This window comes from Corvus cornix, chromosome 2 (genome assembly GCF_000738735.6).
Source record: "Corvus cornix cornix isolate S_Up_H32 chromosome 2, ASM73873v5, whole genome shotgun sequence".
In the NCBI taxonomy this organism is placed as follows: Eukaryota; Metazoa; Chordata; class Aves; order Passeriformes; family Corvidae; genus Corvus; species Corvus cornix.
In genome coordinates, this window is record NC_046333.1 from 24,730,712 (window position 1) to 24,755,749 (window position 25,038).

The window sequence follows — 25,038 nt, forward strand, 5'->3', positions numbered from 1 at the left end:
CATTCTTCTACAAAAAGGAAAGCTAGAACAGGGAACAAAGGACTTGAACTGCAAAAAAATACATTTACATTCTAAGAGAAGAGAACTTTCTGACTGGAGGTACCTAAGCAAAGGTATAGATCAATTTAGGGAAGCTGCAAAATTACCATTACAGACTTCAAAAGGCTGGCAAGAAAACCATTCCTGAGAATAATTTTAAGTACAGTTGATTCCACTTTCGTTTAGTAGAATGGGCCAGATAACCACTTGCACTCCATCTTTTCTATAATTTCTATTTAAAAAAAAAAAGAACTTTCAAAAAAGGAAATTCAATTTTTCATTACACTTGAACTTGAAGATAGAAAAATATCATCTGCATAGTTTAGAGCATACCATTCACATGAGAAATTATTGACTTATTATTGGTTTTGTTTATAAACTCAGAAATTAAGAACTAGGTCTTCAGAGGTGAAGTTACCTCATTACTGTGTGTGCTTGTGCCAGCACATCCCCAAATTTTGAGGCACGTCATAATGCTGTAATGACTTCAATATAATAGATTTTGTAATATCTGTGGGGCCAACATTTTAAATCATTAGACAGGAGTTTGCTTTATGAACCCAAGGCTGCTAGAACCATGTCATCACATTGCAAGCAGGTCAGCACAGCTGTAATATATGTAACATGCCTTTCACAAGTATATTCTTGCACATACTAGTCTCCTGCCTCAGAGCAGACATTATCAGTTACAGAACAGAACTTGTACAGAACCACAAATTCTCTTCCAGATGAAAGTTCACTGTTTCCTTTCATACAATCTCCTCCTTTACAACATTTTAAACCCTTGTTATGCCTTCAAAGTTCCCATAAACTGGAGTATGTACTGGTTTAACTTTCAGATGAAACCACATATATTACTTAGAAATTAAACATCAAAAAACACATTATCTGGATTTTCAGAAGCTACATAAGAAATGCCCAGGAACAAACCTTACTGCAACCGAATTTTGGAAGTGTTGTGACAGCACCAGCTGCATTTATTATGAGAGGGTCAATGAGAGGTGGTCAGTGAACCCATGTCTACCAGTGTTGAAAAGGCATTAGGACAGTGCCCTTAAAGCCATGCTTTTACTTTTGGTCAGCCCTGAAGTGGTAAGGTGGTGGGACTGGATGGTTATTGTAGGTCTGTTTAAACGGAACTATTTTATTCTACTCAAATGTATTTTCTCCTAGCTGCTCCTTTCCCTACCACTGCACACTGGGGAAATCTCTGAAGACAATTCTTCCCAGCCCTGCACTAGCAGAAGGCACTGAATATCCAGAAACATCTCCCAGCCTAGGCACTGGCTCTGTCACCTGTGGGAAGGAGGTGTGTACTGTCTGAGGGGGGCCAGAGCTGTGGATCATCTCAAGATGATGCACACAACACAGTGTGATGTGTTTTTTTTAAACTCATCAGTGTTCAGCTAAGATAGGTTTTCACAGGATGGCAAAACACCACATCAATGACACTAGCAAGGCTCAAAGATCGAGCCTTCAGTCGGGTGAAGGATGTGCTTCTCATCTAAATGGTTGCAGACATCTCAAGAATTGAACAGTACCTGTTGATCTTCTGGTGGATTGTTTTTCCTTTTTTTGTACTCATTTTTAGAATTGCCTGAGCTGTTTCCCTCACAAAAACATACTAAAACCACAAGAGCCTGAGAACAGCAGCACAATCTCACAGGGAAGGTCCATCTGGCCCAATAGTCTGTCTCCGAAGTGTCCAAACACCAGTGTCGGAAGAAGAGCACATGAGCACTGAAGTCTAGTCCTGCCAGGACGTGGGGGTGCTCACAGGCCTCAGTGGCTGGGACTGGCCTCTCCTGGGACCCACACCCCCACCATCTCCTGCCAAGGGCCCAGGGGAGGTGTCCCAGCTCTGCCTGGGACCTTCAGTCCCTGCCTGAGCCCTGCTGTAGGTGTGCCCATCTCTGTTCTGTTCTCCTGGGTGGGCCTGGGACCTGCACTGCAGAGCTGCTCTCTGGGGTGGAGCCCTCAGACCTGGGTCGAACCTTGTCATGCAGCGCTCTGGGTTTAACATGGCATAACTGCTCTGTTCTATTCTATTCCCTGCACTCACCATGAGCCAAATAATGATGAGACTGCTATTTGTGTGAAGTTCCAGGGAGTTTTTGATCCAAAAACACATTCAAGAACACATGATACACAATTTACAACTGGAAATAGGATATTATTTTAATGTTTGTTTTTCTGAATCAGTTTCAGAACTGATGCTCACAACCACTACCACAATGTGCATGTGTAGCCAGGAGCAGGCTGATGTGTTCTTCAGTTTAGCTTGAAAAATCCTTTGTAGTCTGGAAAAGGCAAGTGACAGAGCTACGGAATGCAGCAGCAGGAATACAGGCCCAGCAGGTCCTGTCTCCTGGAGGGTGAGAGCATGAAGAATGAGAATCAGAAGCAACAACACAAAAGGTGTGTACTACCATGGCTATGTTCCAAAGTGTAACACATATCAATTACAAACACACTTTTTGCCTTCCAAGATTTGCTTCATTGCTGTGCTCCCAGGCCAGGGATGCATGAAAAGCACTCTCATGTCTGTCCTGTGCTTGTGTTGCAGGCAGGAGAACAGAAAAAGGCAGCTCTGGATGGATGCAAGAACCCCATAGGAAATGGAGCCAAGGGAAGAGCAGAGCTCAGGCCCGCTCCAAACTTGCAGTGGGCAAGAGAGCCAGAGAGAGCCAGGGCATGACTGGCGCCTTGGAGGTGTGAGGGCAGCAGGCAAGAAAGGAGCCGCAGGGGCCCAGAGGAGCCCTGACAAGGGGCTGTGCCCAGTGCTATGGAGGACAAGAAGCAACCCCCAGGCCACCCTTGGGGCCCACCCTGGGAGTCTGGAAAGCTTCCTGCCCAGTGCAGGGCATGAAAGGCTAGCTTCATGGGGCATGAGCAGCAGGCAGCAACCCAGCCAGAAGGGCCTGAAGGAGCTGTGAACAGGGGTCTTGCTCAGTGCTGCAGAGGAAGGCAAAACTCCCCAGGAAGTGCCAATCTGCCCTGGGGAAAAATTCCTTCCTGACCCCAGTGCTACTGATTGGCCATCCTGAGCATGGGCTCTGTAATTAACGGACCCAGTGGAAACACAAATCTCCTTAGAGAACCACATCCCATCCTGCTTGCTAACCAGAGACACCTGGACAGGACAACCCAGGGTCAGCCAAGCCAACTGCCAGTGGTACAATAGATAGAGTCTCCAAGGATGCTCAGGTAAGTCCCTGATCCAAAGAGATAGATGATTGGTTGGGTTTTTTTAACCTTTCCCTCTCATAATAAACCAGAACTCTTCTAGGGATCCTTAAAAGATCCTGCCCTTAAAAATAAAAATGGCCTGGGCCCAGGGAGGGGCCAGGGGACAGTTTGGTGCTGCCCTCAGCAGTGAAGGGGGTCAATGCAGGGAAAGAACCAAGAAAAAGGTCAGACCAACACACACATCTACCTTCCCCCAACACAGAACCGTGGATACTGGCCTCATTCATCCAGGCAGCAGGAACTTGGCTTGTAGAAGTTTCACTTCACACTGAACAGGAACGAAATTCCTGCTCAGCTGGCACTGATCGAGGTTATGTATTTTTAGGGTTCAAGAAGGTAGGGAGGATCCTGTGTTGTGCCTAGGGCTTTTTCCCTAGAAGATACTCCTGAGAAGATGGTAAAGATGAGGCAGGAAAACTCTTCTAAAAATCCCCTTCTTTCCCAGGCTGGTTTTAAGCTGTAACTCACTTGATCACTTCCCACTAGTTTTAGTAAAACATCCTAAGGAGGCAGAAAATGCCCAGCTGCAAGGCTGGCTGGAGTGACTTACAGCTCCCTGAAAGCTGCAGGTGAAGCAGTTTGGGAAGCACAGCAAGAAGAACAGACAGACCTGCCCTTGCTTGGGTGGCCCAATCTGTGGCAAGCACTACCACAAGGGGGAGAGATTAAAACTCAATGACAGTATAGATTTTCTCTACATTTTTGACTGGTTTGCCCAAAATTGTGCTTGATGCTTATTTTTCAGTTACCTGTCCATTTTCAACTTCATTTTTGAATGGGATGAGAGCAACAGAGGGTTTTAATTGTCACTGAGCTAATGACCACACCATTGTGCCCATCAACCACAATCCAATGGGCTGTAGAGAAAAAAAAAATCTGAATTTAAAAACAACCGTGCAAGAAGTTTGTGGAGACTGGCATGAAATGTCAGGTTGTGCTTGCCTCTGCCAGTGGTGTAGACAAGCAGTACTGTGTATAGAGAATATGGGCTGTCATCTCACAAGATTTAAAAAGGCCAACCCATGTGCCCGATGTACACAGCACCCTCCCGTCACAAAAATGTAAAACTAACAGATAACGTGTTTCTAAAGAAGAAGTGCTTGGACTAATGACTTGAAATTATTATAAAAGCCAGAGGCATGAAGAAATGATGGCACAGCATGGCCCATGCACCCCATTTTTTCTCCCGATGCCGTGTACCTGCAGGGGAGAAAGGCCTGCTATGGCAGGTTTGGAAGGCAGTCAAGGCTGTCTGCACAGAACAGCGGACTGTGACATCAGCAGTCCAAAGACTCCATGGATGGCAACCTCGGTGAGCAATGCACTGTGACCTCACATCCCTCACTGCTTATGTTTGGGCATGGGCAGAGCCTGGTCCCGACTCACTCGCGCCTGGACCTCTGGCAAGCGTGCCTGGGAGGACTGGACTCCTGCAAGGTTGTTGGGAGCTGCTGTCAGCAATTCTCAGTTCTCATTTGCGAGACATTGCCTGTTTCCTCAACCCTACCTGGTTCAGGAAGCCAAGTACTGTGGGTGGTGCTTGCAGCAGCACAGGTGAGCAGTGCAGGAAATGTGCCCATGGGGCGGCCCTGGGGTGGGCGATGGCGTTTGGGGAGCTGTGAGTGTGTCCTTCTTGAGGGGCCTAGGCATTTCTTCTACCCGCCCATCTCCCTGGGACAGCAAGTGACCATTTTGCAGCGTGTCACGCCAGCAAGAGGGAGCAGCTGCTGTCCCCAGCTCTGCTGCAACACGCAAACATGGCCACGGAGACAGAGTGGAACTGCCCCATCTGCCGTGACACTCAAGGTGAAATCGCTTCTGTAACACCCTGTGTCCATATGTTCTGCCTGGGCTGCATTGTGCGGTGGGCCAAGAGGAAACCATCGTGCCCCCTGTGCAGGCAGGCTATCAACAGCATCATCTACTCTGTTCGGTCAGAGGAAGACTTTCTGGAGATAGTTCTTCCAAGCCCCTCGGATTCATCAGCTGCTGGCCACCAGGATGAGCAGGGGGCTGCGGAGCTGATGCCCAGGACTTATGTAGCTGGCTTCCCACCTGAGGTCTGGGCAGGCTTTTTCCAGGACTCAGAAATCCTCGAGCTCCTGCTGCCCTGGCTGAACCAGGAAATATCGGAGCTGTTCAGAGCCAGCTGGTGGGAGGTGGCTCTGGCCCAGAGCGCCATCGTAGTAAATTTATGCCGCTATGGGCTGAGTGAGGAGGCCTTGGTCCGGGAGCTGCACCCCTTGCTGCAGGAGGAGACGGTGGCATTTGTGCGCCGGCTCATCGACATTGCCGCTGACCGGTGCAGTGATGTGATCCTGCGGCAGATGAACCTCCTGAACTCCCATGCTGATGAGGAGGAGGAGGAGGAGGAGGAGGAGGGAGAAGAAGAGGGTCGCACAGCCATCCCTGGTCCCTCTGCCTCCCGCCAGGGGACTCCCACCCCCATCCTGCTGGCCTCCTCCTGCAGCCCTGCAGTCTCCAACGTGGAAGCGGACAGCGGCACGTTGGAAGCCACTCTCCACGGGGGGCCCGTCCGCTCTCCATCCGCGCCTGACCCTGCAGAGCGGGAGCAGCCCCAGGAGGAGCCGGGCGGGGCAGCAGCAGTAGCAGGCCCCTCTGCCCAGGGCTGCAGCCGCAGCCCTTCCTCTCCTGGCCGGGACAGGGACTGCTTGCCCGAGGGGCCCCGGCGCCCTGCAAAGAGGAGGGCTTCTGGCCCTCACGACTCTCCCCAGCCCCCAAAGCGGCCGTCCCGCCGGCGGGGGCCCAAGCCAAGAACCCTTGTTCGTAGAAGAAGGAAATAAATTGTTGGTTTTTTGACACAGTCTCTGAGGGTTACTTTCTCCCCCTTCTCCTGGTGTCTTTTTCCTCTCCCCTCACGCCCCACTGTGGGTGGTAACTGCCTTGTTTTGGGCTTTTGGGCATGGCCATGGGCCTCTGGAGTCGCAAGGCCATATCCGCGCCATCTTCTCCTCCAACAAATCCCGCTGCAGCTGAGGGCAGAGGGGGCAGCAGGGACCGCTGGTTTATCAGAGGAACGATGGCCTCAGCCTGCACCCAGTTCTCCTCTCTGTCCACCGACCGTCACTTTCTGCTCTGCTTTCTCGACGTTAGCCAGTGCACCCTCGCTCCCTGAAGGGCTGCCAGGGAGGCACAGAAAATGAGCAGGGACATCTGAGCCAGAGACAAGACTTGGAGTAACAGGATTTGGGGAAGGGAAGGGAAGGGAAGGGAAGGGAAGGGAAGGGAAGGGAAGGGAAGGGAAGGAAGGGAAGGGAAGGGAAGGGAAGGGAAGGGAAGGGAAGGGAAGGGAAGGGAAGGGAAGGGAAGGGAAGGGAAGGGAGGGAAGGGAAGGGAAGGGAAGGGAAGGGAAGGGAAGGGAAGGGAAGGGAAGGGAAGGGAAGGGAAGGGAAGGGAAGGGAAGGGAAGGGAAGGGAAGATGGGGGGGTGAACAGGGCTGATGGTGATGCAAAGATCTAGAACATCTGAAGGTGCCCAAGGCTCTCAGCCCTTATCTGCTGAAGAGCACTGGCAAGACCACAGGGATCCCTTCAGAAGGAGCATTGCAGAGCTTTCTGCTCTCATGCTCTGCAGAGATGGGGCAGCAGCTGTAAAATACAGGGTGCAGAGATGCCACAAGAGATTCCAGTGCTTTGGAGCACCCAGTGGTGTCCTGCCAGACATGGGAAGGAATGTTGTGTGCAAGGTCTGTTAGGCTGGGGGCCTGTAGCTACTCTCACAAGCCCCTGAGATGCCTCTATGTTGAGTCAGAATATGGACATCTCCAGGATGGTTTACCAGCCTATGAGACAAGGAAGTGAAAGGTCTCACTCAAGTGCTCAGGGAATAGCTGGTCACCAGCACTGAGGTCAGGAAGGAATTTTCTCCTGGGACAGATTGGTAATGGGACCCAGGGTTATTTTACCTCCCTCTGCTGCACTGAGCCTGACCACTGCTTAGAGCTTCTTCAGTCTCTTTTGGCTGGGTTGCTGCCTGCTGCTCATGCCCCATGAAGATGGCCTCTCACACCCTGCAGCTTGGGGGAGAATCGCTTTTTTTTTCCCCCATGGTGGACTATCAAGTGTCCTCAGGTGTTTTTTTACCTTCCTCTACAGCACTGAGCATGACCTGTTGTCAGGGCTCCTTTGGGCCATTTTGGCCAGATACTGCTGCTCATGCTCCACAAGGTGGCCCTTGTGGCCCACATCTGGAGGGAAGAGGCTTCCCAGACTTCCTGGGTGGGCCCCAAAAGTGGCGGTACCAGTCTACCTTGCCCATCTTTCCCAACTCTCAACACTGTCCTAAATCAGTCCAGCTCAATAGCAACGGATGGCCAGGGATGGTGCTGTGCAGGGTTTAGAAAGAACTCTGTGGCAGCTCCCCAGGGCCCCCCCAGCAAGTTCTGTCACTTGGCACCAGGGCACTCTTCTGTGCACATGTTGGGGTCTCCAAGGGCATTATTCCCCATGGGGATGAGACACCAGAGCAAGTTCATCACCAATGCCAGCACTAGCTGTCTCTTCTGGGCCATGAACAATTCCTTGTAGACTGTGTTTCCCAGAGAAAGGGGAACCAAGTCATGCCTATTCCCACCTTTGTGGGTTTATCAGTGCTTTTTGACTCTACCATTGTAGGTCCCTGGCTGAACCTCGGTGACTCCTGGGCTCCCACATCTGATGTCTACTGAAACAAAAGTGTTTTAAATTTTCTGTCTTTTAATTTCTATGTGTTGCTTCTGGTGCTCCACTGGTCTTCTTTGGGAAACTTTTGGAAGGCCACCACATGAAGAAATTGAACACCAGTACACACTGAGAGATTGCCTCTGATGACATTTCTTCCCAGCACTGGACTAGCAGAAGGCACTAAATACCCAAAACCATCTCCCAGCCTAGGCATTGGCTGTGTCACCTTGTGGGAAGAAGACATGTACCTTCTGAGGGGAAGAAGAGCTGTGGATCATCTCAAGATAATGGAACCATCTGCACTAATTTGCAAAAAGTGTTTTTTGAAATTTTGCTAGGTTTATCCAATTTCACTGGGTTTCCACAGGACAAAAAAACCCCACACCTCTGATATTATCAAGGCTCAAAGATGAAGCCTTCAGTCTGGTGCAGGATGGACTTCTCATCTAAATGGTTGCAAACCATTTGGAGGTGAGCAATACCTGTTCATTTCTCCGTGAATATTCTTTTTTGCTCCTTGTGCTCATTTTTAGAAATGTCTGGTCTGTTTTCTATGGAAGAACATACTAAAACACAAGAGCCTGAGAACAGCAGCACAATCTCACAGGGAAGGTCCATCTGGCCCAATAGTCTGTCTCCGAAGTGTCCAACCACCAGTGTCGGAAGAAGAGCACATGAGCACTGAAGCCTAGTCCTGCCAGGACGTGGGGGTGCTCACAGGCCTCAGTGGCTGGGACTGGCCTCTCCTGGGACCCCCACCCCCACCATCTCCTGCCAAGGGCCCAGGGGAGGTGTCCCAGCTCTGCCTGGGACCTTCAGTCCCTGCCTGAGCCCTGCTGTAGGTGTGCCCATCTCTGTTCTGTTCTCCTGGGTGGGCCTGGGACCTGCACTGCAGAGCTGCTCTCTGGGGTGGAGCCCTCAGACCTGGGTCGAACCTTGTCATGCAGCGCTCTGGGTTTAACTTGGCATAACTGCTCTGTTCTATTCTATTCCCTGCACTCACCATGAGCCAAATAATGATGAGACTGCTATTTGTGTGAAGTTCCAGGGAGTTTTTGATCCAAAAACACATTCAAGAACACATGATACACAATTTACAACTGGAAATAGGATATTATTTTAATGTTTGTTTTTCTGAATCAGTTTCAGAACTGATGCTCACAACCACTACCACAATGTGCATGTGTAGCCAGGAGCAGGCTGATGTGTTCTTCAGTTTAGCTTGAAAAATCCTTTGTAGTCTGGAAAAGGCAAGTGACAGAGCTACGGAATGCAGCAGCAGGAATACAGGCCCAGCAGGTCCTGTCTCCTGGAGGGTGAGAGCATGAAGAATGAGAATCAGAAGCAACAACACAAAAGGTGTGTACTACCATGGCTATGTTCCAAAGTGTAACACATATCAATTACAAACACACTTTTTGCCTTCCAAGATTTGCTTCATTGCTGTGCTCCCAGGCCAGGGATGCATGAAAAGCACTCTCATGTCTGTCCTGTGCTTGTGTTGCAGGCAGGAGAACAGAAAAAGGCAGCTCTGGATGGATGCAAGAACCCCATAGGAAATGGAGCCAAGGGAAGAGCAGAGCTCAGGCCCGCTCCAAACTTGCAGTGGGCAAGAGAGCCAGAGAGAGCCAGGGCATGACTGGCGCCTTGGAGGTGTGAGGGCAGCAGGCAAGAAAGGAGCCGCAGGGGCCCAGAGGAGCCCTGACAAGGGGCTGTGCCCAGTGCTATGGAGGACAAGAAGCAACCCCCAGGCCACCCTTGGGGCCCACCCTGGGAGTCTGGAAAGCTTCCTGCCCAGTGCAGGGCATGAAAGGCTAGCTTCATGGGGCATGAGCAGCAGGCAGCAACCCAGCCAGAAGGGCCTGAAGGAGCTGTGAACAGGGGTCTTGCTCAGTGCTGCAGAAGAAAGCAACCCCACCCCATCCCCTTCCCCCCATGAACCAGTTCCAATCTGCCCTGAGTGAAAATTCCCTCCTGATGCCAATGCTGATAATCAGCTATTCCCTAAGCATGTGAGCAAGGCCTCACTCCTCATCCCACAGTCTGGTAATGTCTTCAAGATATGCCTAAGCCCTATTCTCCCTCAACCTGGAGCTATCTCAGGGGCTTCCAAAAGTGGCTAAATGTCCTCAGCCTGAGAAGCCTGAGGGTTAAGAATCCTGGCACCAGTGGGTGTTACAAAGCCCTAGGATGCCTGACAACATCTCTGCATCCCATTTCTTATAGCAGCTGCCCCTGGCTCCACAAGGGGCTGAGGACAGGGCCATGCAATGCTCCTCAAGAAGGTGTTCACTTGAACTAACTAGTGCTATCCAGCTGAAAAGGCCAGACAACCTCAGGCACCTCCAGGTCTTGGCGGTTCTTCTCCTCTGATGGACTTGCATATGTTTCCCAAAGGCTGAGTGCTACTGGCAGTTGGCCTTGCCTGCAGTGTTCCTCCCTTAGCCTCCTCCAAGTAATTCCACTGTCTCCTCAAGGACTTCCTTTTGGATGTCTGTGGGCTGGCTCCAGGCCAGCTTTGACAGTAGGACGTGGGAAGATGCTCCCTTTTGTCCTGCCCTCCCCCCCACCCCCCCCAAGGCACTGCTGCACTGCAGGGTGGTGACACTGTGACATGAGGGTGATGGGGTCCCCCATGCACAGCCCTGCCTGCCACAGACCAGCCACCACCCCTCCGCCCAGCATTCTTTGGAGGAAGGCCTCTGGAGTGCTGTCCCAGCCCTCAGTTGTCGTCTACTGGGTACAGCTGCTGAGCTCCCCTGACACATTCTGTGCCACTTGGCTTCCAAGAACCTCATGCTGCTACTTTTCTCTCAGGTCATGGAAGAAACCAACCCTGTAGCCCAGAGACCACCCATAAGAGCTGTCTCCTCTCTGTGATGGAACTAATGTCCATGTTGCTACATTGGGTTGTCCAATTCTCAGAGGACAATGACTGCAGGAACACTTTCCATTTATGGACATTGAAATTGAAAGGGACCAATTGTTATCAGCTGAATATTAATAAGTCCATTGGGCCTGATGGGATTCACCCCAGAGTACTGTGGGTAACTGTAGCAGACATTACAACAGGACAACTCTCAATCATCTACAAAAGGTCTTAGGAGGCCCCACCAACTAGAAATTAGCCCATGTTACACCAGTTTACAAGAAAGGCAAGAGAGAAGACCAAGGAAACTACAGACCTGTTAGCCTAACCTCAGTACCTGGAAAAAAATATGGAGAAAGTCGTGCTGTGTTCTACTAAAAGACGTGAAAAACAATGCAGTCATCAGACACAGTCAACATGGGTTCACAAAGGGAAAGTCCTGCTTAATTAAATAACGTTGTACAATAAGGTCACCTGCCTGGATTAAGGGAAGACAGTAGATGTAGTTTTTCTGGGGTTTAGAAAGGCTTTTGATACTGTCCCTCAAAGCCTCCTTCCAGGCAAGTTGTCCAACAGTGGAATGAGTAGGTATACAGTGTGCTGGGTGAAGAATTGGTTGAAGAGCAGGGCTCAAATTGTTGCAGCCGACAGGACGTCTGGCTGGTGACCAGTTACCAGTGGTGTTCTTCAGGGCTCATCAGTTCTAGAGGCAGCTCTGTTCCATCACTTTATCAGTGATCTGGAGGCTGCAGTTGAATGCACGGATAGTTTGGTGATGATACCAAACTGGGAAGTGCTGCTGACTCTCCCATGGGACACGAGGCTTTGCCTTGCAGAGAGATCTGGATTGACTGGAGCAGTCACCAATGACATGAAGCTGAGCAAGACCAACCAAATGCTGGATTCTGCACCTGGGATGGAGTAATTCCAGACACAAGTCTGAACTGGGAGAGGAGTGGCTGGAGAGCAGCCCTGCAGAAAGGGGTTTGGGAGTGCTGGTTGGCAGGAAGCTCAATGGGATCAGCAGTGTGTGTGCCCTGGTAGCCAGGAGAGCAAACCTCATCCTGGGACGCATCAAACACAGCATTGCCAGCCAGCCAAGAGAGGGGATTATCCTGCTGAATTCAGCACTGGCACAGCCTCACCTCGAGCACTGTGTGCAGTTCTGGGCCCATCGTTTAAAAAGGATGTGAAGGTACTTGAACGTGTCCTGAGAAGGGCACCAAAGCAGGGGAAGGGGCTGGCAGGAATGTGCTCTGGGAAGCAGCTGAGGGCACTGGGCTTGTCTGGTCTGGATAGGATGAGGCTGAGGGGTGACCTCACTGCTCTCTACAGCTTCCTGAGGAGGGGAAGTGGTGAGGGAGGTGCTGAGCTCTTCGTCCTCTCCCACTGCCAGGACACATGGGGAATAGTTCAAAGTTGTGCCCATCAGGGGAAGTTCAGACTTGACATGAGGAAACACTTCCTTACCCAGAGGGTGGCCAAAACCTGGAATAGGCTTCCTGGAGAGGTGGCTGATGCATCCCCCAGCCATGCCTCTCAGTCCTGAAGAGGCATTTGGACAGTACCCTTAAAGCCATGCTTTAACTTTGGTCAGCCCTGAAGTGCTCAGTCAGTGGGACTAGATGGTCATTGTAGGTCTCTTCCAGCTGCACTATCCTATTCAACTAGAGTTGTTGGGTTATAGAAGAGAGGACAAGGAGATAACAAGTGTTATACATTGGGTTATCAGCTTAAACGGAATTTTCCAGATAAATCTGGGGATACAAATTCAGCCTTTTCATTCAAGTAATCTTGTCCTTAGAATTGACTCAGTCAGCCTTGGCTACCAAAACATCTGTTCTGGTTTCATTTTAAACACATTGGCATTTCATTAACTTTTATGTCTGGGATGTAGTCTCCTAAATCAATCTGGTCTTTTTAAAACTTTAATCCAGATTCTTCAGCTGACTTTTGGCAGATTTTAACAGATACTGCAGGCTCAGCATGTCCATACTTCCTGCATTTTGGGGCAAAAATCATTGAAGAAATGTGATGACCAGAGTATTTTAATAGATGGCACATTCATTGTTTCAAAATCAGGGTGCCAGGGCATGTGGTACCACATAAAGCACCATCACCTGGATGATGTGAAAAATAGAGTGTCCAATTATTATTTCCATATAACTCTCAGATTTAACACTTCTAATGCAAGACAGAGATTTGCCCAATATGAGATTTTCTGGTTATTTAGCTTTTGTCATAGAAATAGTGCCAAGACACACACACTACCTACACTGTACAACTCAAATTTCTCCTAGACAGCAAGGAACTGAAGATAATGATAACATCATTAGAAAAATATTTTCCATAAATGAATCAGAGAATCACAGAATAAACTGAGTTGGATGGGACCCACAACAATAACTGAGTCCAACTCTCAGCCCTGCACAGGACCATCCCCAAGAGTCACACCATGAACCCAAGAGCATTGTCCAAATGCTTCTTGGACTCTGTCAGGCTTGGTGCTGTGATCGCTTCCCTGGGTAGCCTGTTCCAGTGCCCAACCACCACCCTCTGGGGAAGAACCTTTTTCTAATATCCAACCTAAACTCCCCTGACACAACTTCAGGCCATTCCCTTGGGTCCTGTCACTGGGCACAACAGAGAAAAGATCAGTGTCTACCCTTCTTCCCCTTATGAATAAGTTGCAGACTGCTATAAGGTCTCCCCTCAATCTCTTCTCCAGGCTGAAGAGACCAAGTGACCTCAGCCGCTCCTCATACTCAAAGCTTCCCCTCAAGGCCCTTCATGACCTTTGTTAACTCTCTTTTAGAGTGCTCTATAATAGCTTAATATTTTTCTTATATTGTGGCACCCAAACTGCACACAGGACTCAAGGTGAAGCTGCACCAGTGCAGAGCAGAGCGGGACAAGCCCCTCCCTTGCCTGGCTGCTGATGCTGTGCCTGATGCACCCAGGACATGGTTGGCCCTCCTGGCTGTGCGGGCACTGCTGACTCACATTTAACTTTTTGTCAGCCAGGACCCCCAGGTCCCTTTCTGTGGTGCTGCTCTCCAGCATCTTGTTCCCCAGTCTGTCTGTCTGTACATCCAGGGTCGTCCCATCCCAAGTGCAGAATCTGGCACTTTCTCTTGCTGAACTTCATATGGTTGGTGATTGCCCAGCCCTTTGATTTGCCAAGGTCTCTCTTCAGGCCCTCTCTGCTTTCAACAGAGTCAACAGCTCCTCCCAGTTTTCTATTATCTGTGAACTTTCTTAGTATCCCTTACAGTCCTGCATCCAAGTAATTTGTGAAGATGTTGAAGAGCACTGGGCTGAGGATGAAGCCATGTAGAACCCCACTAGTGAGAGCTCACCAGTCTGTCACCCCACTCACTGAAACGCTTTGATACCAACCCATGAGCCACTTGCTCATCCACTGCATGCTGTGTTTATCCACCTGTGGGCTGGACATTTCATCCAGCAGGATCCTGTGAGAGACAGTATCAAAAACTTTACTGAAATCCAAAATGAAGGTCTATGTCTTAGAGCCACTCCATGTTTTTAATACATATGTTGCTTCAATAAATAATAGAAAATGATGTGAAAATGCTTTATAAAAACATTGATCTATAAGGACACAGTCAGTAAACTGAAGGTGCACAAATCCGATAGAAGCATCAAGATAAAAACAAGTCAGTGTATTTAAAATCTCTTTAAGCCAGTGTGATATTACACACCTGTCACAATGCCATCCTATTCACACCATCAAGAATCAGACAAATCATACATTTTCATCTCCTCAATAAAATTTACTTGTTGTCATCAAGTACCCAAAACAAATAAACAAAACTCAATCATTCCCATTTGGGAACCTCTTTTTTTTGAGTAAAGTTTTAGCAAAAATAATGAAGGATTTTTTGTTGTATAGACAGAAAGGAACTCAAAGCTAACCAGACATGTAGACATGAAAGAGTACACATGCACAGCTCATGCAATAACAATACATGTACCAGGAAGGAGGAGGCATGGATACGGAGCTACATGATCCTGTGCCCTGCTCTGTGTCCGACCACTGGTACTACAACCTACTCTGTGTAAGGCCACTAACATCTTGTAAATAATCAACTTTTAGACCACTGACATAAGAGATTACCACCACAGATACTATAAAGAAGCCAAAATTGCCAGATGCCTAACTGCAATACATGAAGATCAAACCAGACAAATTCTCCCTTTGTTAGCATGGTCGATCACCAAAGTGGAGGTAGAGCAGACCATCTATCAGAGCCCAACAGCATCTTCGATTTGCACCCAAGGCACCCATCAGGATCAAGGTACCTGTCCTGGGGCTGGTGCATGAGCAGTCTTTGAGAGGTACAGGGTACCTCAGGTACTCACATTAAGGTGTTCTACCTGGTATGCGGACACATTTCTGTGAGCAGGACCCCCACATTGGAACAGACACAGCCTGAAGCAGTAAATGTGATTAAGACTTGCACCAGTGCTTTTCCAGATGGTTAATCATAACTGACAAAGACACAAGGAAACAAACAATATTTTTAGGCTTCTACTCCAACTACCAACTCAAGTCAACTCACACCATAAAATCATCAGATCTCTTCAAACTATTAAAGAGTGTGTATGTGTTTTACTTGAAAGCAGTTGCAGTCCAAGCCTGCAAGAATGGAAATGCATCATGACTTTAGTGTTGAGAAGTCTAGTACTTTATAACCTGGTGAGCTATACAGGAGTATTTGAATGGGAAAATTAATCACTAGTCTGTGACAGCCTCAACTATTAGATTCTTAAATAATAACACAATTATGTATGACTTTTGTACATATTAATTGTTGCATTTTTTATGCCACTGGAGCTCCACAGAAGTTAATGTGTGACCAAAAAGAAAGTGAGGATTTATAGGCAATGAAATATAAGAAATATGCTCATAAAAGAATCTCTCTTAATTCTCCAGAGCCCTATTACCAAAGTACATAGCAATACAGGATATGCGCTAGAGGGGTATGAAGGCTTTATCAGCCCTCGAAAGGGATGACTCGCAACACTTACTGACAACTATGTCTGCAAAATTCATGCTGGGAACAGCTTTATTGCAAACTGTACTAACAGCAGACACGGCTGCTATATACAGTCATAGACAAGTGCTTTTCTGCTGGGCCTAATATCTGTATCTATGATCCTGTTTTGAGACACCCAACAGCTTCACAGGAGCTATTTGTGCAGAACACTTATACAGCTATCAGCTTTCATTAATGAAGATGAACAAAACAAACAGTGGCCAATAAGGCTCTCGTCTTTGGTCAGAAATTCCTGCAAATTCTCCCCGACTTCTCCCGTTGTTCATTTCCAGGCTAAAATCGGTACCGACTTTCCAAAGCAGTACACGCTGTCAGCTGCAGAACATTTCGACCAGCCTCACGACATCCCGAGAAGCTCCCCAGAACCGCAGCAGCCGCTGAGGAAGCAGCGGGCCGCGCCAGCACCCCGGCCCCCGCGGGCTCCCGTCATCACACGCAGCGGTGCCTGTCACGCCGCGGCTGCAGCAAGGCGGATCGCCGCAGCCGGGGATGAGCCGGCGCGGGTATTAAAGGAAAGGCAATCCTCTTAGGAGGGCTGGCGGCGGGCGGTGAAGTGAGGCGAACCGAGCCCGCGCTTCCCCGCCCGCGGTGCGGTGCGGTGCGGTGCCACTCCCGCCGGCAGCCCCGCGCCGCCTCAAGGGCGAGGGAGCGGCGGCCGGTTCGGGCCTGCGGCAGCCGCCGCCAGCATCCGCAGCGCCGCATCCCCGCCGGGGGCGAATGGCCGGCGGGGCGCAGGGGCAGCGCGGGCGCGGTGAAATGGGTCAGTTACGTAATAACACCGCCGGCCCCGGCCCCGGCCCCGGCCCGGCGCCCCCGCGGGCAAGGAGAGGGGAAGCCGCAGCGGCGGGCGCTGGACGCGAGCGGAGCCGCATCCTCTCGCGGACCCCGGGCACCGCCGCCGCACCCTTCTTCCCCCTCCGCCCCTTCCCAGCGGTTCCCCCGCCCCGGAGCGCACCTTCTCCTGGGCGCGGTTGAGGCGTTTCTGGACGTTTTTTGGCGAAGAGGCCAGTCTTCATGTCGGCCATGGCTGGCAGCGGGGATAGGGAGGGTGGGGAGAGAAGGCGGGCGAGGCAGAGCCCGGTGGCTACGAGCGGCAGCGGAAAGGCAAGGATGGAGGGATGGAGAGGAGGAGGAAGAGGAGGAGGAGGGCTTTAAAGACACAGCAGGGAGAGGCGTGGCCACCGCCGCCGCCTCAGGTGAGCCGCGGGCCCCCCCCAGCTCCGACCGCCCCCGGCCCCTGAGGAGGCGGCTGTAGGGACCCCGCAGGGCGGGTAGCGTTGTCTCCTGGAGATGGGGCAATTCTTCTAGATAATAAAACACATCAGGAGAGATAATGGGGACGATGATTTCTAGAAGCACAGCTGAAGCACTACTGGCACAAGTCCCCTTGTACGGCCGGAGAACCTTAGGCACCTACTTATTCCCCTAGAAGTTTCCACCAAGTCAGTCACTCCCGGGTCCAAGCTCCTTTAACACTTTTCACCGGTTTGGGGACTGCGGCATCACATGCAGTAGATCGGTTCTGCGGTTAGGGGACCTGCACCCCAGCTCGGCCCGAGCTGGGCTTGCTGGCACACACATCAGCTGTTCTGGGGTTACCATGCCTGTGCTTCTGAATGTGGTGCACGTTGACTTGCCATTGTGCTGCTCTCGACATCCTCCTCCCATCCATTCTTCATTCCTGTCTCAGTGTAGCAATCAACAGCAATAAACTGGTCCCAGACTGGTTTCATGTTTTTGATCTTATTTCTGAAATTACAACTTTAAGTCAAAACTGAAGGGTAATCATAACAAAACCCTCTGTCCTCCCCTGACACTCAAGCGCCCCAAAATCTTCTAAATACAGGATCACACAGCACCAGTCACTCAAGGTTGGCAAAGTCATCCTTCCTAGATACCAAGCCCCAAATTCACTCCTGGCATTTATTTCTGTTGTTTGGCGAAGCGTGGAGTTCCCTGATATGGAGAGTAGGAATCCAGCTGCAAACACAGCAAAGCAATACAAAGAGAAACACTGGAACTCAATGCTCTTAGCCTGAGCCTGTATCCTTCTATATGGAACTGTCTTATGTTCATAGTACTTTTCATTGATTTTTCAGATTGGTACAAAACACAAATCAGAAGGTCTTCTACCTGCCGAAAGAAAATGTCTCATACATGTAGTAAGTCCAGCTGTGTTTCCTGAGACCTTGTATTTCTGACATCTGCTCAGTCCGACATATGCCTGACACATTTTCCTGTGCTATTAAGAAGTGGATTTAACATACCAACTGCAGTAGTAGCAATGTTTAGTAAGAAATTGTGACCTATGTAAGAGTAGGTACTTACTTAATTCTCACGTAAACATTATTTAAAAAGAAAAAATAATCACACAAAAAACCCCAGACCCAAAACAAATGCAGAAAACCAAAGAAAACATATCACAGCAACCAAGGAAATTATTTTGTCTAAAATATTACAGACAGTTTCTTATAATGCTGTTAAACTGGTGAAAGATCAAAACAAAATCTCAGTGTGCATAGGGCTCCCAAATTGTTTGAAGTAATTTTTCACATCTTCAGAATTTCTCTTTCTGGCCAGTTTGGCTTCTGATTACACCACCTTAAGAATGATTTAAAAAAAAAAATCAGGAAAAGAGATAGTCTTAACTGATTAATCATGCATTTTCTTCACCAAAGGGTAACAAAGGTAGGAAGTATCAGCAGCACAAAGTGCATTTGGTTGCCTTTGGGCTAGGAGAGGGAGGGAGGACACTCTCTTGTGCCTCTTTGATCCTTGTTTTCTGATATAGTAGTAGAACCCTCGTCACCAAGCCCAGAAATGCTTTTTCATGCCAGTGGATGAGGAGAATGAAGATGTGTCCTTAGTCAGACAGCCCGCCTTTTCCTCCTCACTCAGTTGACCTGCATTGGCTTTGCCCCATTTAATGGCCTTGGACAACAGCCAAGGCTTTTTCACTGGCTGGTTTATCAATGTATGTGTTGCTCTCCATCAACTAGATTTTGGAAAGTAATTAGCAGCAAACGATGAGGCTGTTCTCTCCATGCTCTCTGTCTGTTGCATAACATTTTTTGTAATTAATACTTCAGAGAAAATTTCTCCATTAAGATGTGTTTCAAAGCAAGTTTTCCACTGTGTATTGCTCATGCTTTAGTTTGAAATAGATGATATTTAAAAATTAATAATCCTTTACTACAGTTTACCCTATTTTCTCCCTATTTTGTTGTTACTGTTTATTTGGTGTTATTTTAAAATTAAATTTCACTTCAGTTTCCCTCCTGAATAGCAGTCATTCATAGAAAAATGCTCCTAAGGGAGTGGTGATTTTTCAACATAAAATCTCTAAAGAGAAGGGAGAAAGTTAAGTATTAGTACAATGTTACAGTGCGGATACTGCAACACGATGTATCAAACAACGAGGCCCGTGGAAAAGAAATATATATGGACCGATTCTTGATAGATGTTTCAGAGAGATGTTTATTTCTCCAGCCGCATGGCTGGAGCTCTGCCGAGGAACTGAGGCAATCACGGGACCCGAGGGTCCTTGCCCACGCAGGGGAACACAAAACAACCAATGGGGAACGAGGCTGACCGGGGCTAGGGAAACCCTGCGTCTCCACCCCCAGGGTCCCTCTCCCAGGACTACATGGCAGGGGGAGGGCCCCAACATTTCACCCGTTTATTTTTAACAAAAAGAGATTTAAAACTTGACATGGAAAACAACTGGATAAACATGAGATAACAAGGACAGTTTCAAAACAAAACAAGCCACCCTCCTGAGTCTTTAAATGTCCAAACAGATTTTCTGGAACATCTTAAGGCTGACAGAAGGGAGACAGGACTCTCCGGGCATGCTTTGTGGGGAAACTGAGGCAGGAGAGGGTTTCTTCCATTTGTACCTGTCGGAACGCTAAACAAAAATATTTAATTTCTTCCCTCCCCCTTTTCATCCCCCACTCAGCATTGGAAAGCGATTTTGGGGGAAACAATTGGCAAAGGCATGGTTTTGTGAGGGAAACCATGGGTGGAAAAATGGATTGGGAATACACTGGCAGTAATAGGATATAGGATAAAAGGAAAAGGTGGGATTAGGAGAGGGAGACTGTAGGGGGGGCTTATAATGGAGATATTGTCTAACATGACTACGATTTTTAGCATATATACTGCCTTTCACAGAAACACCATCAGGCCCAGTGACCTCTGCTGCTTGTAACCCTTTTCTACCTCGCACAATTTTGAACTCCACCACCTCTCTATCTCCCAAGCTTGGGATACATTTTTCAGGGTTATTCTTTTTAATAGCAGTTCTATGAACGAATATGTCTTCTTGGTTGTCACATCTTGTTATAAAACCATAATTTTGTTTAACATTATAGCATTTTACTATTTCTAAAACCTTAGCTATGGAGATTTTTTTCCTTTTTCCGAGTGGCTGCTGTTTTCTGTCTCACTGCATTTTTGCTTTCTCTTTCACTTGCTCCTGTGTTGGAATTGTCAGGGCTGCTCGTGCTTGCGCGCTCTTCTCGGGGTCACATTTGGGGCTGTGCAGGCCGGGCTGGGCTGCGCTGCTCAGCTCCCTGCGCACCGCCGCTTCTGCTCTCAGCTGCGCTGCCGCTGCCTGACGTCACACCCGGGTCTTGGCTGGGCCCCCGAGCAGCGGCCCCCCCACGCCCTGCTCCAGCGTGTGTTTTGGCTAGGTGTGGCTCCGCTCCACCGCCGCCAGCTGCTGCCCGCGTGCTGCCCCTCTCGGTCAGGCGTTCACGGGGCTTGCCCCACCACGCACAGGAACTGCCTCACTGCTGCTCACAGAGCGCTCGCTCCACATGGCCTGGGTCGCACGGACCCAAAGCAGGCTTCCCTTCGCCAGGACACAGCTGACATTGCTCAACAGTCTTGGTAATTAAATAATATTCACGAAAATATTCTTCCATCGGCATATATTTTGACTCAAAAATTAACTGTGTCCAAACGGTCTTCCAAAAGTCTTTGGTAAGAATCACATCCCAAGAAACATAGAGAAAGTTCTTAAACAACCATGCCAGGAAGTGTTTCAGTTCCTTTTGAGCTTGAATTAAGCTAAAATTTACAAATCGTTGTTCAAGAATCTTTTCAAGTTTAAGTTAAATGTCCATATGCAGCTCTGAGAGCCAAGAGTCTTTCCACGGTTCCTCCATAATCCAGAGAGAATATCCAAACCAGGGCGAGAAGAGAGACATCTAGAGTGGTTTTTACTCATGAAGTTTCTGTCCTTAGAGATTGGTGTCTTGCCCACATTATCCACCATTTGTTACAGTGCGGTCTTGGTTTGAAAGACAGGTGTCTGCTAAGGAAGGCAGTAGCCTCCCTTGGAATGGCAGATGCAACCCCCTTCCCTCCGAGTTATTATAACTTTGAAATCGAGGGGCTTTTAGGCAAAGATGTGGGAAATAGGAATAACAGTTCTCTACTATTATATATATAACCAGTCAAACAAACAACAATAACTATGGCAGTAACAGCAAACAATCACAAACCCAGTCCCAGCCTTCTCGGCTGTCAGGCCCTTTCCCCTCGGGTGCAGTTCCGCTCGCAGCCGGCAGGGGCGCTGGAGGGTCCCGGTGAGCAGGGCAGGTGCGATGGTTCCCCCACGGCTGCAGGGGGCGCTCTGGAGCGAGCTAGGGGACTATGCAGCACCGGTGGCCTGGGAGCTTCACAAACCCCTGGGCAGCTGGCCCTGGTGTCCGACCGGACTCTCAGGAACAGCAGGCTGGAACGGCAGGCTGGAACAGCAGGCTGGAGCAGCAGGCTGGAGCAGCAGGGACGAGCACAAATCTCTGACGGCAGGCGAGATGTATCCAAACGGAGAACCCCCCGGAGGTCTAGACAGGCAGGGTGAGCACAGCTACAGTGTAGCGAAGGCTCAAAGCAGCAGCGGGGCAGGGCGGCCACAGCCTGGGCCTCCAGCGGGGCAGGGAAGGTGGGCCCCTGGGGATCCTGGGATCTTTCTCCGCAGAAAGAGAAAACGGCTGCAAAGAACAAGCAGCTTCTCTCTCTCGAACCCAGAGAGCGACTGACCCCACACCCAGGTGAAACAAAAGAGCAGCCAGGCACACCCCACCCGCAGTGGGTAGCTCTGTGTCTTCCTGAAGTACCCCAGCGATTTGTTGTCTTAGTAACAGTATGGGGGGAAAATTCCTTTAACAGAAAAAAACCCCTAGAACTCTTAAAACCCCAACAAGTGCGGACACTGCAACACGATGTATCAAACGAGGCCCGTGGAAAAGAAATATATATAGACTGATTCTTGATAGATGTTTCAGAGAGATGTTTATTTCTCCAGCCGCATGGCTGGAGGTTTGCCGAGGAACTGTTCAATCACGGGACCTGAGGGTCCTTGCCCCCGCAAGGGAACACAAAACAACCAATGGGGAATGACGCTGACCAGGGGCTAGGGAAACCCTGTGTCTCCCCCCCAGGGTCCCTCTCCCAGGACTACATGGCAGGGGGAGGGCCCCAGCAGTACAACTAGTATGTCACCACTTTTTCCAGCTGTTGATCCCTGTTCACCCAAAATGTTAGTCAGAAAAAGAAGAAATCGGGATAATTTCTGGCTCATTGACAACATGGTTTCTCATCACACATTTCTGCTATTCTAATCACTCTTTATTTGTGTAAAGCAGTAAAATTTAAAGATACTGGCACCCATAGGAGTCAATTTTACAATACTGATGATAGAAAAAGTTGGCAGGTATTTTGCAGCTGTCTCCATTGCAATAATAATTGAAATACAGATATCAACGGCTGCAGCGTAACAAGTGACTTGCATCTCTACAAATCGCAGTATATGGACACTCACAATTCACACTACAGACATGGCAGATAAAAGACAAGCCTGTTAGAAGTGCATCACTTTAATATTCAGTGCAGTGGAAAATTGGAGCAGAAAATGAAACTGCAGGACAGCCTGGGAGTTGAAATTGCACTGTAGTGTGAATTTGGGGAGGCAGAATGTATGGACAAAAATACAATGCAAGTTGGGTCTAATAGAACAACAAACATGGGAAAGCAGTATGAGAAAATGAAAGGTTTCAGGTGTACAGGACCTGAATTTTAAATCTTCTTTTACATGTGACGACTTGGTACTATGCTTGTGGTTTAGGTCAGCATGTAATGGGCAGCAAAAGACTGTCTAAATTATCTGGGCAGTTTCTGTAGGTCTTGCTGACTTTTGGATGTGAGTCAGAGAGGGGAGAGCTTTCTGTCTCACATAAAAAGGAAAGTAAGGAACACAGTGGAAAACATGAATCAAAAGAAAAATGTTTTCATAAAATAAATGTAGTTCTAAATGCTGTAAAAATCTAGGAAAATTTTAATAAACATCTGAAATTAAAACCCATACATGTTCTATATTTTAATATTTAAACCCTTATTTTTAATTAAAATTCTTCTTATAAAGACAAATATAGTGGGGGTTTTTTTTTTGGTTTTTTCTACATTTTCCCTCACTGCCATTTTCCCTCACTACCTTCAGATCAACACCTCTCATCCAATAAGGTGCTAATGTATGTTGGACTGGTACTTACATTCCGGCACAGAACACCAGTTCCATCACTGGGAAGCATTTTATCTGAAAGGTGCTCTTTGATTTCAGCTTCAGTATTTGAATCTATCTGGCTTCACAGAGCTACATACAGGTAGGTGGTGTTCAGCAATGGCCTCACTTTGTTACTGTGGCATTCTGTCCTGCTGACTTCACTCAGCAAATTTCTGACACCTCAGGCTCTGAAACTACATAAAATGAGCTTTACATGAGAAAGTATCACTAATGAAGGGCTGCTTGTTCTGCTCACAGAACAAGCACCAGTGATATTTCCATAGGAAATTCACTCCTGGATACCACCCACAGGACATGGATGTCCATGCTGGACTTCTGGGGGCGCGGGTTATGTTCCTTCCATCCTCCAAGTCCTCTTCCCTGAAAAATCAGGAATTAGAGAAATTAACTTCAAATAGAGAAAAAAAACTGCTAGAGAGAGAATTCCTGGAATTACTGCTGCCTTTGGGTGAATCTTTTCAGGTTTGAGGCAGTGCAAGTAGATAAGAAGACATGACAAGAGATCCAAAATCCTTTAGGATTGGCAGGTGAGGGTAGGAGGAGTGAATAATTATATATCACTTAGTTAATACCAGGCTTTTCTACTTTTTACACAGTTGATGTGATGTGTCAATAAAATACAAACTTAAGGAAAAGACTAGGTGATAAGAAGGACAAGATTTCTTGAGATCCAAGAATGAATTTCAGCATGGCCAGAGCTGCAGGGATCCACAGCTCCCTCCCTCCCTCAGTGAGGATAACTGGCAATTTGGACCTATTGCAAAGGGGCCTGTACAAAGAAATTGGCTTTATGTTCATCATTTAGATGGCAACAATATCCTGATAGGCTGTGTATACAGTACTGATTCCAGCATTAGGAATGAATGCTGATGAGGATACTTGTGCTCTGGTTGGCCTCCAGGAGGAGGTCTTTGCTCTTTGTAATTAAAAGCACAGTGAGCTGTATAGAAGATGAATTTTTGAGAATTCTATTGAGAGCATATGAGCTGTCCCACCTAAATAGGAAAGCCACCCACCACCCTTAGCCAAAATTCAGGCTCCCTTGATCTATCTGAGGTCAGCATCAAAAGATCATTGAAAATTGCTTTTGAAAAATCTGAACTTAAGTGTGCTTGGCAGTTTCATCTTCTCAGTCAGGAGGACACAAGCCAGAACCAGAAATATCTTCCTTTTTAAGCACCAGGTAAAAAAGGACAGAAAGTCTTTCTGTAGAACATCCTTTGGATCTTTCCTGAAAGAAAAGTCAGTCTCAGTTAAAAAGCTTATTTGTCCACATGCAATTTTCCATACCCCTCTTCTTCTCTTTCCCATGCACTATATTTACAAAATTCCTGGTATTTACAGTATTATCTAGAAATGCACACCTTTTGGTTTGCATAACAACAAAAATTAATACTGTGACAGTTGGTCTCTCTTCTTTCGTTTTTCTTTAAAGCCATTCCAGCACAATCTTGCTGTCTCTTTGGGGAATGCCTCACCAGTGGTGAGTTTCTCTCTCAGGTTAGGCACTTGTGAAGGGGATTT

General features: G+C 48.2%; 2 protein-coding genes across 9 annotated transcripts in view; one reads left to right on the forward strand and one right to left on the reverse strand.

Annotated features, from left to right (window-relative positions):
• Nucleotides 1-17,075, reverse strand: part of AMPH (amphiphysin) — a 136,604-nt gene extending 119,529 nt beyond the window's left edge. For 3 of the 8 annotated variants that reach the window (XM_039548661.1, XM_039548660.1, XM_039548658.1), the window contains exon 1: nt 16,876-17,075. The gene's annotated coding sequence lies outside the window, so the exon portion shown is untranslated. Of the gene's footprint in view, nt 1-15,222; nt 15,327-16,875 lie in introns of those variants that run through there. The other 5 variants (XM_039548659.1, XM_039548662.1, XM_039548663.1 and 2 more) reach the window with 5 other exon arrangements.
• LOC120411701 lies at nt 2,198-6,092 on the forward strand. The gene is made up of 3 exons (XM_039569199.1): nt 2,198-2,457; nt 2,606-3,246; nt 4,034-6,092. Exon 3 carries the CDS (start codon nt 5,046-5,048, stop codon nt 6,090-6,092), a length of 1,047 nt encoding a protein of 348 aa, XP_039425133.1. The 5' UTR covers nt 2,198-2,457; nt 2,606-3,246; nt 4,034-5,045.
• Nucleotides 17,076-25,038: the final 7,963 nt, after the last annotated feature.